The sequence below is a fragment of the Balaenoptera musculus genome, chromosome 21 (genome assembly GCF_009873245.2).
Source record: "Balaenoptera musculus isolate JJ_BM4_2016_0621 chromosome 21, mBalMus1.pri.v3, whole genome shotgun sequence".
In the NCBI taxonomy this organism is placed as follows: domain Eukaryota; kingdom Metazoa; phylum Chordata; class Mammalia; order Artiodactyla; family Balaenopteridae; genus Balaenoptera; species Balaenoptera musculus.
This window is the reverse complement of record NC_045805.1, coordinates 32338734-32351840: the sequence shown is the minus strand read 5'-3', so window position 1 is coordinate 32351840 and position 13107 is coordinate 32338734. Positions and strand designations below refer to the sequence as shown.

The following is a 13107-nucleotide window of genomic DNA, read 5'->3' as shown; positions in this document are numbered from 1 at the left end:
AAACATTGTAATCTTTTTAGAATAAATTGTGCGTTTGTAATTGTAGTGCTAATTCTCCAGAAGAAAAAAATGTTAACACTTAGAGACTTATGGTTGTAAAAAAAGGTTTTTAAAATTTTTTTAAACAAATGTAATAGGAGAACTTCAAAAAACTTGGAAGCAAATGCATTTCTTTGGGATAATTTCTTGATGGAAGTAGCGAGGAAATACAAATTCAGAGAGGAAAAGGAATGATGTAAATTTCTGACTATTAAAGGGCTTATTCATGTTCGATTTTAAACAGATGGTAAAGTATCAGATCACTAGAGTAACTAAATTGAATTAATAAGCCAAGTCAGTATTTAAAATACAATAACAATTTTTTCTTTTCTTTTGTATCTATGTAAGAGGATGGATGTTCTCCAAACTTACTGTGATAATTTCATGATGTATGTAAGTCATATCATTATGCTGTACCTCTTAAAGTTACACAGTGCTGTATGTCAGGTATATCTCAATACAACTGGAAGGAGAGATAAGTAAACAAGCAAACAAATAAATAATATGTAGCAGATATTATAGCCTTTGTGACTACTTAAGCTCATAGTGAAAGGTTTTTAGATGTCACCTGAAAATACAGTGGGGTGCATAAATTTTCCAGAAAAGTCTAGGATCTATCTATATGAGCAAAATGTATGAAAACTATTTTCTTCAGCCAGTTAAACTTCTTGCTTATAAATTTAGGCTAGAAAAGCTTAATTTTTTAAACCTCAGGTGTGAATTACAGAAGGTAGGCCCTAGAAAATACAACCTTCCGTGGTTGAGGGGCTGCAGCTTCTTCCTTGGTTGGTACCCAGATTCGTGGAGAACATCCATATGGAATGGTGGCTGCTTTGCTCTTCCTGAGATATTGCTTTCCCCACTGCTTGCCCTCCTAAATGGTAGCATCTCATCTGTTGCCTTTCCCAGGATGAAGGAGCAGTGATCTCCCAGATTTCAGACATTTCTAACAGGGATGGCCATGCTACCGACGAGGAGAAGCTGGCGTCCACGTCATCTGGTCAGAAACCCATTGGGGCCGAGGGGAAAGGTGAGCCAGAGGACGACCTGGAGTACTTTGAATGTTCCAATGTTCCCGTGTCTGCCATAAATCATGCGTTTTCATCCTCAGAAGCAGGTATGGAAGCAAATCTTCATCTTTCTTACGTACATAAGCATAGAAATGCCTGGAAGCCCAGGGCTGGAGACACTTTAAAGAGAGTAGAGAACGGGTCCCTTGGTGGACAGGTTTAGGCTGCTGGTCTGTGCTTTGCTTCTCTGCCTGGAGAAGAGACACAAAAGGGTGTCAGTGGAGCGCCAGGGACGTCTGGATCCGAGTGGCAGGATGTACGGAGACGCTGATGTATCAGACTGCTTGAATTCTTTCATAATTATTTCCGTCTGGCCACATCGTCACGTGTAGTGACCTGGAACCATGTTGTGATTATTGGGCTCCTGGTTTCCCTTATAGAAATAATAACGACTAACAGGTATAGTTGCTTCCACATGCGGGCACTGTTCTAAGTGCTTTACGTGTAGTAACTCATGTCTCCTCACTAGGTAGCGTTCTTTTTTTGTTTATTTTGTTTCTTTTTAAATTGAAGTACAGTTGATTTACAATGTTGTCTTAGTTTCAGGTGTACAACAAACTGATTCAGTTACATATATTTTTTCAGATCCTTTTCCATTATAGGTTATTACAAGATACTGAATATAGCTCCCTGTGCCATACAGCAGCCCCTTGTTTTTTATCTATTTTATATTAGGCAGCATTCTTTTCCCCGTCATCAGAGAGGGAAAGTGAGACAGAAGTTAAGGATCTCGGCCACGGTCTCCTGTCTAGTAAGTGGTGGACTAGGGTCCGAGTTCCCAGCAGTCTTGGCTCCACGGTCTTTTAACCACAGGGCTAACGTGTGAAGAGATGGTTTTCATTACCCTCAACTATTGTAAATTTTCCTGCCTGCAGACTTGGTGGATTGAACATGAGTGATGCTTCTTCATGTTCTAATAAGGGCCGAGACCAACCTGTGCTGAAGCTTAGTGCTGTTTTCCTCTTTAGAACATTCTAAATCCGAGGCCCTTTTCCAGGTCCCAGGTTGTCTCTGTGGCCTTAACCTTCATCGTGAAGCACTTGGCACCGTGTTCCTGACTTCATTAAACATTATTGGAAGCTCAGGTCTTTAGCAACATAGTTCAATGTGGAGCTTTTATACTTAGAATTTAAAAAATAATGATCTATCATCAAACCAGAGAAGCAGGTGGAAATCTGGACATTGTGAGAGTTATCTCCCCACCTACCCAGGTCTGTTTCCCGTCTGTAAAATAAACATTCCAGGCACTGTTCCAGATTTCCTCCCAGGCCTCTTTTCTGCTCTGATGTTTTCTCCAAAGACCCCGTTTGCCATTTCCTTTTGTGCCCCTTTACCCATTACACAGGCTTACCCTTAGGACACTCATACCTACACTTATTTCTTGTATATGAAATGCCTTTCTTCACCATTGTCCTGTAGAGATTCTGCCCATCCTTGCTGGTCTATCTCAGAAAGGTCACTTGGCTCCCACTGCATTTCTTCGTACGTTCCATGTATTGGTTATGGAAGGTTATCTTTTATGGAAGGTTATCTTTGATAAACTTGTTGAGGTTAAGGACTATGAGTGATTCATCTTCGATTTTCCTCTAGTGCAGATGCATGGTCCATGTTTGTTGAATTATATCCTTCCTCACTAGGAGGAAATTCCTTTGGCAGAAACTTCATGAGCTGGGGTTCTGCCAACAGAACAGCTCCCGTTAACACCGTTCGTAACTGATGAGCCACATCGTGGGAGTGAGCAGGGGCCCTGGTCGTGTGGGCTGGGAGGGTGTGGAGGTGGGATGGGTGAACTGTGTCCTGGGATATCACCTTCAGCCTGGGTTTTGATAGATGAATACGAAGATGCACCCCAAGGAGTCTCTCACAGGGATGGGAAGGAACCTGCCACACAGGTAAAATGCCCAGTAGCTGTCCGTGAGTACAGGGCAAGTGGGAACCCGGGGTCGTCCTGAGGAATTGGGGCTTTATCAGTATAGAGGAGCCACTGAAGGTTTTGAAGCGAAGTAGTGATGGTCACATTTGTGTTCTCAATAATTCACTCTCGACAGTGCACTAAAGTAGTAATTTGTGATTGCAGGTGGAGGATTGCAGGTGGAGCTTTAGCATTTTATGTGCTTTTACATATTTAAAAATTTTCTTCAACGAGTGCATGTTCCTTTAATCAGAAAAAGCATAGTGTTGGTTTTTTGTAAACGTTGACTCTGGTGGTAGAGCGGAGCCGAGGAAACCAGCTTGAAGGGTGTGGGGAGGATAATGAATTTAGTTTTCAGGCATTGAAGTTTAGAGGTTTTTGTTTTATCTGCTACATTAATTCCACTGAAGTGCCCTTCAGGGCTGGAATTCAGATTCACTCCAACTTGGTAATAAAATAGCTTTCAGCGTTAACGGTTTCTCCTCTTTCTGCAATGACCCCGTGGTTAGTCCAGCTCACTTGCAAAACTTTTCATAGACACAAGGGGGCAGCCTTGCCCTCCTCTCCACCTGAGGACGTGCTTCCATCTGAGGCTGACCGACCCTAAGCTCCTCGTTCCTCTGGATGTTTTGGACCCTGAACACAGACAGCGCAGTGGTCAGCAGAATGTAGCGCGTCTTCGGAGATCTTGAGATGCTGCTGTTCAGGGGTCCATGGATGTCCTTCCGGGCCTGCGCTGGGGTTTCCCAGAGTCTCTCGGTGGGAAGGAAAGGCACAACCTCTTGGGATGACTCTAAAAATGACTCTGTGTGTTTTAGGCACTGAGAAGGAGACGTGCCAGCAGATGGAGAAGGATGGACCCGCCGTGCCCGTGAGTCCCCAGGCTCGTGGGGGAAGGGTGTGAGCATGGGGAGGGGGGGGTCAGTGTTTGTTTTGAAGCCCATGTTAACTCAGTAATTAAATTCTGGTCTGTGTCTGGTGACGGGCATGAGATATAAATAAAGCACAGCTCCTTCACTTGAGGCCGCTCGGAGGGTGACCACTAGTACTTGGACCTGTAGCTGGACGTCCTGAGATGTCCTCCAAGTGTAAAGTGCAACCAGCGTTTGACGACTTAGCGCAGAAAAGAAGGGAAAATAAAATGTCTCTAACTTTTTATACTGATATCATGTTGATGTTTTGGATCTATTGGGTTAATGAAACTATATTATTAAAATTAATTTCACCTGTTTCTTTTTACCCCTTAAATGTGGCTACTGAGAATATTTAAATTACATATGGCTTACGTTGTATTTCTTTTGAGCAGCCCCGGTTGTAGATTACAAAATGGAAACCCAGGGTTCCCCTGTGGTGAATGTTACACCAGGATGTGTCCCCGGGACCGGGGGCACCAGGGCTGACCCACCGCGCATCAGGTGTCAGGAAGGCTGGATGTTGTTGTGAGCTAATTAAAAACCATTTGTTTTCTTTTTAACTTTTAGGCTTACAAAAATAGTACAAAGAATTCCTATAACTCTTGCACCCATGCTCCTCAAACTTTAACCTCTTCTGTAATCAGAATCAGTAAACGCTGGTACGGTATTATTGTCTGGTCTGTAAACCGTATCCGGGTCTTGCCAGCTACCCCCACTAGTGTCCTTTCTCTGGCACAGGATCCAGGGCAGGACCCCTCATGGCGTTCAGTGCCCGTGTTCTCAGTCTCCTTTAATCTGTGACAGTTCCTCAGTCTGTCTCTGTCCTTCCAGACCTTGGCTCTTTTCAAGAGTGCTGGTTAGTTGTTTTGTAGAATATCTTTCAATTTGGGCTCATCGAGTGTTTCCTCATGAGTAAATTCAGTTTATGCATTTTTGGCACGAATGCATCAGCAGTGACCTCATGGGTATCGGTGCATCCCATTATTGGTGGAATTAACTTTGATCACGTGGTTAAGGTGGTGTCTTCTGGGTTCCTCACTTGAACTAAGTTTTAAAGGAGGAATGGGGTTTGCCAGGTAGATAAGGCAATGAAGGGTGTTCTGGGCAGGAGAGTCGTACTGTGCAAAGACAGGGAGTGAGAAGAAGCATGGGCTTTATAAGGAGTTGTAGGGACGAATAACCTCACGTGATCGGAGGATACTGTGCATGTGGTAGGAGAGAGCCAGGCCACTGGGGCCCTAGACGTCGTGCCGGGAGGCTTGGAATTCATGGAAAAGCAGCAGAGAACTCTCCTGGGGGTTGAAGTAGGGAGCATCACGATCGGTGGTAAATCAGAGGGTGGGATGGAGGCTGGGACCTAGCAGGTAGAACCCTCACTGCTTGGTGGCTTCCGGGGTGTACGTGGTGGCCGAGGTGGAGGTTGGAGAAAGTCGCTGAAGGCCATCGAGGTTTCCGCCTGAACATCTGAGAGGTCGGCGTTGCTGATAACCAAGCCCAGAGGGGCCGCGTCTCGACAGGTGGCACCGCTGTCCACCTCGTTGTCTAAGCCACAGCCCTGGGGTCCTCTTGGACTCCCCCGTCCTCTGTATTCCCACACGTAGGGTCTGTGGTTTCCACGTCCAGAAAGCAGATGTTGTAAATCCGTCTACTTTTGCCGAGCCCATGGCCACCACCAGTTTTTTAAGCATGGTGGCAGTTTCCTAATGAATCTCCCTGTTCCCGAGGCTATTCTGTCCTCCTTTTCCATCAGCCGGAGTTGTTCCTCTTTGCTTAAAGCCTTTCGTTGGCTTCCCTTGTCTTTAGGCTGAGCTCAGACTCTGCTGTGGCCTCCGCGGCTTTCTACACCGCCCCTGCCTCCTTCCCACGCCAGACCCTTGCCCAGCCAAGCGGGCTTCCGTTCACTGCTGTGGGCCCGCCCCTTGGAGGCACTGTCTCTTCTCCCCGCCTGCCCCACGGGTTGGGACCGTGACTGTGTGCCGGCCCCTGCACCCCAGCACCGACCACAGTGAACACGGCTGAACGTACGAGCCAGTACGTCAGGAGTGTAGAGGAGGAGCAGAATCGTAGGAGTTCAGTTTTAGACGTGTGGCCTTGAGACATCTGTGAGACCAGCTTCTCGGTTCACATCTCCTGTAGGCAGTGAGACACACACAGCGTGAGCTCAGGAAAAGTCAAGGTTGGCTTCAGTAGATCTGAGTGCCCTTAGGACACGGGATAGTTGAAGCTGAAGGATTAGGTGACGTTGTGACAGAAACGTTCTTAACCTGGATCCACAGTAAGAATACATTTTGCATCCTGGCTCGTAGGTACGTATGACACATCTCAACACATGCGTTTGTATTGTTATCAAACAAATTGCACAGGACAGTGTCTGCCTTTCTTCATGTGGCTCACTCTGATTTCTTCTATTCTATTTCATTTTTTTAAACGCACGTTGCTTGTCCTAGTAACCGTTTTCGTGACTCACCATTGGACTGCGACCCACGGTGTTTCCCTGGAAGGACACAGAGTAAGGGACGTAGGGGTGGGCGAGGGAGCCGTGGGCGCCGGGCAGGAGGACATGCACACAGGGGTCAGGGACCTGGAGCGTGGTCCCCTCTCAGGGGCATTACACCGCAGTGACGGTGGTTTCCAGACAGAATCACTCTTTTGGGAGCTAGGTCTTGTAATCATTCCCAGCACAGCCGCCGTGGCTGATGGCACAGTCACTTAGAGGAGCCACTGAGGCCACCACTCCGCAAGTAGTGAAGTGTCCCCCCATCTGTGGGAGGGGGTCCTTCCCCACAAAAGGATGAGACTCCAGCCTCCGCTCCCCAAACTGCCTGGTCGTGCCCTTAGGGAAACCACTTTCCTGTGACGTTTTCCAGGTACTGTGGGAGCGTCGTCTAGTCTTTTCTGTATGTAAAAATGGCAAAGGGATGGTCGAAGGCTGTGTTGAGGGACCCAAGCTCTGGTCTGCAGATTTGGGAGGTTCACCCACGTTCTTGAAACGCCCCGGTTACGCTTGCACGTTCCCCAGTTATTCATCCACAGAGTTAGCCCCACCTCCATGCCTCGGCTCGGCAGGGTGATTGTGAAGATGCAGGGAAAGGGTAACGTGCAAGGCTGAGCCAGAAAGCCCTGAGCTGCTGTGAGGTGGCGTGACGTTGGCGGGAAAGCTGGGGGAGAGCGGGAGAGAGAAGGTGGGGGAAGCCTTGTCTCCAGAGCCCCCTGCAAAGACCACGTCCTGGGTCGTCATCTTTGAACAGTAATTCCAGTTGAACTTGCGGAAGTAAATTAATTTCTACTTCCTTAGAACGCTGAATCAGCATTGCATAAAGAACTTGCAATATTCAAAACACTGACTAAGAAGTCTGTTTAGTCTGGCCTTTGCCTCAGTAAGCCTCTGGGTGTTGCTCTGAAGGGCATTCCTGTTTCAGTCTCTGCCCGGCGCCAGGGGGCGGCCAGGGCCAAGTAACTAAGACCGGAGGGCGGTCATCTCGCTTTTCAGCTGCTGGTCTACAGCATCTTTCACTTAGGAGTCAATCTGCTACTTTTTCAAAGAAATCTTAAACTTCTTAAAAGTTGAGTTCACTTGGCTTTTCCAGTGTGTCTCCGTTAGAAGTGGCAGGGGGGACACTGCTCTAACGGGTTCAAGGACAAATGGGATGAGCCTGACAGATAGGGATCCTGATTTCTCTCATCGCAAGGACGTGAGCAGAGAATTACTTTGTGGCATCTGCGCTCACTGTGAACTTACAGCCAAGACTCCCCTCGGTCCCACTGTCTGTAGACAGGTGTTTTGGGTCCTCAAGGGTGAATGCTTTGTGGGACAGGGAGAAAGACCAGGGGATATGAAGCAGGACCCTTTTGGAAGGATGTGATTGATCTGGTTGGTTTAGCATCTTTATTAAACACGTTCTAGATTGCCCAGCCCAGGAAGAGATGGTCAGGCCAGTTTTTGGTGATGGTAGATTCTGTAGGCTTTCTGTGCTGTTTGATAAACGGTATAAAGGACTGAGGAATGTAAAAAGCTAAATAAATCCTAGAGGACTGGAAAAGGCAGCTAAAATAGGCCACGGCTATAAATTCCTCGTAAGAGCTGTTGCATTTTGAGCCACGGGGCTTGTGGCGTATGGCCAGGCAGAGGGAGTGGCCGGGAGAGCTGCCGGCTGAAGAGCCCACTCGTCCGGGTGTATTTGTCCCCATCTAAGGCCTGATCTTCCAGCTCGGAACGCTGCCCCTTCCAGACACCTCATTTGTTAGAGTGAAGTCGTTAAACAAGTGGGCGGACTGAATTTATTTATCCCCTCATGGATGAATGAGATGCAGAACTCCAGAACAGACAATATTTCCCTTACTAAGAAAACTTGGCTTATTTCCCAAACTCTTGCTAACGTGAGGGTCACGGAAGGCACAGGGGACCAGTTTCCCAGAGTTGCCTTGTCTTAGGGATTCTGATTTAGAATAATAAAAACAAAAGACTGATTTAAAATGTAATAATTTAGAATCGGAAGTGTAACGAGATGGACCAAATGTGTGGGCTGGACCTAGTTGGCAGGTTACACGGGAAGCGGGATGGTGGGGAGGAGTCTTGATGAGCTTTGTGGCATGGGAGGTGGGGGGATGAGTCAGATGTCCAGTGTGTCAGTGACCGACAGCTGACGATCGTGATCTCATCACCTCTGGGTCAGGAGTCCTGGGGCAGCTTCACTGAGCGCCTCTAACTCGGGGTCTCTCCCCAGCTGCTCTCGGGGTCAGCCCTGACCAGGGCTGCGGTCACCTCCAGGCTCAATTTGGGTGGATCTGCTTCCAGGCTCTCTCACTTGGCCGTTGGCAGTTCCTTGCCACGTGGCCTCTCCACAGAGCTTCTCACAGCCGGAGCCTCTTTGTCAACGAGTGACACCGCATGACTTTACCACTTTCTGTTCTTTAGACGAGGGTCACTGGGTCCAGCCTAACTCGAGGGGAGGAGGCTACACGAAAGGACTCGTACAGGAGGTGGGGTCATTGGGGGCCATTTTAGGGCTGCTGGCCCCTAGTAGCTTCTGGCTCTGGTGATGGAGCTCTCCCAGGATAGAAGGTGTTTCTGGGGGACCTCAGGCTTCCGTCAGCATGGTGGGCTGGCCTCCCCCAGATGGTGCAGGAACGGGCACTGCCAGCTTGTGGCTTTTGCATTTTCCCTCTTCTGTGGCCTCAGCCAGGGGTTTGTCTCTTGGACCCTTGGCTGAGGGCAGTGAAGATCTAGGCAAAAATTATGTGTGTGTTCCTGAGCATTTTCTAGAGAGAGGGTGAGTCCATAATGACCCTGAAAAGTTTAAAAACCACTGGTCTACGTTGACCTTGCACTTCCTCTTCAAGCTCGATTCGAACAAGATACCAGAGCCCGATTGATTACAGTCGGTAACTATTTGATCAGTTATGCTGACATTGAAGATTATTAAGATTATTCCCTAATCCTAACCCTAACTCTAATAATTTTTTTAAATTATTTATTTATTTATTTATGGCTGTGTTGGGTCTTCGTTTCTGTGCGAGGGCTTTCTCCAGTTGCGGAGAGCGGGGGCCACTCTTCATCGCGGTGCGCGGGCCTCTCACTATCGCGGCCTCTCTTGTTGCGGAGCACAGGCTCCAGATGCGCAGGCTCAGTAGCTGTGGCTCACAGGCCCAGCTGCTCCGCGGCATGTGGGATCCTCCCAGACCAGGGCTCGAACCCGTGTCCCCTGCATTAGCAGGCAGATTCTCAGCCACTGTGCCACCAGGGAAGCCCCTAACTCTAATAATTTTTTGAAAAAAAGATTCCCAGGTCACCTTGGCGGGCATTTTGGGTGTTATTAGATCAGCTTTTTCCCCATTTATATAAAAAGTTAACATAGGTGGGAGGAAATAACCCCCAAAAATGCTTTTTAGGAAAATAAATGGTACAAAGCCCACGTTCTTGTGAAAAACAAAATCCTAACTGAATGTGGCTCTCGGGATCCCAGGTTTATGGCAGAAATCAAGCTGGCACCTCAGAAGGTGAAATGTTGACAGAAGGGAACTGAAAACTCAGTGTTGGGAAGACCCAGGACATGGAAATGCAGCCCAGACCCTGGCGTCTGTGCACTTGACAACATCGCTGTGTCTCCGCATGCCAGCCCTCGGGGCCACTGAAATTCCCTGTAATCCTGAATCATCCTGGGGTGGGGTCAGAGTTCACGTATATTTGCCATTTCTACCTGCTTAGGCCTGAAAGTCATTTTAGAAACATTTCCATCCAAAGTGGCCAAATAATAGTACACACAAAGCATCTATATGTAAAAAGGTTGACACTTTTTTGGGAATTTATTTACATGGAACACATCATCCCCAGAGATCCCCAGGTTCACGAGACATTAACCACAGATGGTTTTCTCTTTTATGCACATGACTCTCTGGTGACTGACCTCTATGATAATTACACTGTCTCCTTTTTGGATGAGAAGAAAACTTCTCTAGGCAGTCCGTTAAAACAGAAGCTAAGACCTCCCTGATATTCATTAGAACGGGTTTTCCTTCAGATCGTACTGTAACTAGATTTTTTTTTTAAGCTTCCCCCGCTGTTTTTTCCCCTTCAAACGTGTTTTTTAAAGGGTGTGATCAGTTTCTTCAGGAGGAAGTTATCGGAGGATATTTGGGGTTAAGAAGCTGAAGAGCGGACGTCTTACCTGTGCCCTCTCCCCCAACAGGCACTGCTGGATTCCCTGGGGGAGAAGGGCCCTGTGTCCGTGGCCTGTGGAGGGGAGAGCCCGCTGGACGGCATCTGCCTCAGTGAATCAGACAAGACCGCCGTGCTCACCCTGATACGAGAAGAGGTAAAGGCTTCCTCGCTGCGTCCGCTTCTGGCCCCGTTTCTTTGTAAAGCCCGTGTGCCAGTGGGTAGGTTCCATCTCTGCTGGCTTGAGTTCTTTCTCCCCGGCTGGAAGTCCCTGTTTCCTCCACTTGTAGCTCGTATAAAGGGCTCCCTGTAAAATGCCTCGTTGGAGCTGGATTCCTGGCCTCCTGGTATCCAGAGGGCAAAGCTGACGCTTGGAAATATCCTTGAGAACTTTTGTACACTTCTTTATCTTTTAGCCCTGAAGTTTTACATATCGCATTTTGCCAACTTTACCCACGTATGTAACTAAATCAGCACCTTCATTCCACAGAGAATATATGCTCGTGCCTAAAAGTTTCTTCAATTCTAGACTTGCAGGAATGTAACATTGTTTCCTACCTTCATCCATTCTTTTTTTTCTTTTTTTTTTCCTTTCAGAGTTATTTTATTCAGAAACAAGCAATTATAAATATATGTATCTTTTCTTCCCTCTTTTAGACAAATGGTAGAATACTACATATACCATTCTGTACCTTGCTTTTCTCACTTAAAAATACATCATGCTGATCATTCCATATTAGTATTTAATGCATGCCTACTTCTTTTTCTTTTTATAAATTTATTTATTTATTATTATTATTATTTTTAAATTTATTTATTTTATCGATTTTTTTTTTGGCTGCATTGGGTCTTCGTTGCTGCGCGCGGGCTTTCTCTAGTTGCAGCGAGCGGGGGCTACTCTTCATTGCGGTGGATTCTCTTGTTGCAGAGTACGGGCTCTAGGCACGCGGGCTTCAGTAGTTGCAGCACGCAGGCTCAGTAGTTGTGGCTCGCGGGCTCTAGAGCACGGGCTTAGTAGTTGTGGCGCATGGGCTTAGTTGCTCGGCGGCATGTGGGATCTTCCCGGACCAGGGTTCGAACCCGTGTCCCCTGCATTGGCAGGCGGATTCTTAACCACTGCGCCACCAGGGAAGCCCGCGTGCCTACTTCTTTTTCACATCTGTATAGTGTCCCACAGCCAAACTGGGTCATCAAGGACTTAAGTTCTTGCCATTTCATCTTCAGTGTACTGGCCTGTCCCCTTCAATGTCATAGGTCAGCTCTCCTCATGGTCCTAAGATGGCTGCTACAGCTCCATGCTTCATACTGCAGACATCAATGCCTAGCATTAGAAAACGTCTAATTCTCGCCATTCACCTCTCTTTAGGAGCAAAGTCCTCTTTTTTAGGACTTTCCCAAAAGTCCCCAGCAGACTTCCTCTCACATCTTAATGCCTGTAATCCCTTCATCCATTCTTTAATTAAAGAACTCAACTCTCGAATCCCTGTATCGTGTTTATTGAACATCTTCTGTTCAAAATAGATCTCTGCTAGGCCTTTCCTGGGTGATCTGGAAAATGTGAAAGACACTGTTAGGTACCATTAATCAGTCACCTCCCTCCTCTGTTATGTTTCTCTGCTGTATTTTATGTGTTTGGTTTGTGTGTTTCTTGATGATTCCACCTTATTTTTAAGAAGGTAATTCCCTCAGTGTAGCGACTTAATTTTTATAATATAATGAGAGTGGTTAAGTACCTCTGACCTAGGTCTTTCGAACTGTTAAAACATAGCAATAAGTTGGTAATTAGGGGTGTCAGCTAGTCCTGTTGTCAAAACTTAGGCGCTGTGGTAAGGAGGCCCCTACAAAGTCTTGTAAATGAGAAAAATGACTTCTTCTTTCTCCTGAGAGTTAAAACTATAAGAGGACCACCAGATGCATCAAAGATGTGCCTGATCCCCTGAAGCAGACAGGTTGGCTTCTAGTTCTTGAGATCCTGATTGATGGCACCAAAATAAAGATTGTACCAACTAGAAAGAAGCACAGAGAAGTATAATCACAGGAGAACGATAGATGCCCCTCTAAGCTCTGTGCAGGGCAAATGGCATTTGAGGCCATGAATTTAGAGTGTTTCTTTCCAGTTAGCACGAGCCTCCCAAACGCAGCAATATGGGTTCCGGTCTGGCGAGCAAGACCTTGCCAACAGTGAGGTGGACGCCTCTGCCTAGAGGAACTTCGGGGCCCTGTTCTGACTCAATCGGAAATCTCTGCGGAAAGAGACTGTCTGGTCAGGCCAACTTCCACCGCTCTGATTTTGTGGCAGTTTCATTTCTCAGCCCAATTAAATTGGTGCTCTGGCGTCTCCCTTGGTTAAGATGAGTCTCTGCCAGACAAATGGCTCAGCTGTTGGCATCCTGACCCAGCAGGGTTCTGGGCTGAGAGCCAGACCCCGGACCGAGCTGGAGTTAACAGAGATGGTAATAACCACTTGGAGCTTTCCTGGGAGAGGTTCTGGTCACCTTCATCCTGGTGACCACGTTC

At 47.2% G+C, this 13107-nt stretch overlaps 1 protein-coding gene across 13 annotated transcripts in view; it reads left to right on the top strand.

Moving 5' to 3' along the window:
• TACC1 (transforming acidic coiled-coil containing protein 1) overlaps window positions 1-13107 on the top strand; it is a 93920-nt gene that overhangs the window by 69974 nt on the left and 10839 nt on the right. For 5 of the 13 annotated variants that reach the window (XM_036839000.1, XM_036839004.1, XM_036839003.1 and 2 more), the window contains 3 exons: window positions 949-1069; window positions 3840-3892; window positions 10622-10747. In XM_036839000.1, the coding sequence (XP_036694895.1) occupies window positions 949-1069; window positions 3840-3892; window positions 10622-10747 (300 nt within the window). Of the gene's footprint in view, window positions 1-948; window positions 1157-3839; window positions 3893-10618; window positions 10748-13107 lie in introns of all 13 variants that reach the window. The other 8 variants (XM_036838998.1, XM_036839002.1, XM_036838995.1 and 5 more) reach the window with 3 other exon arrangements.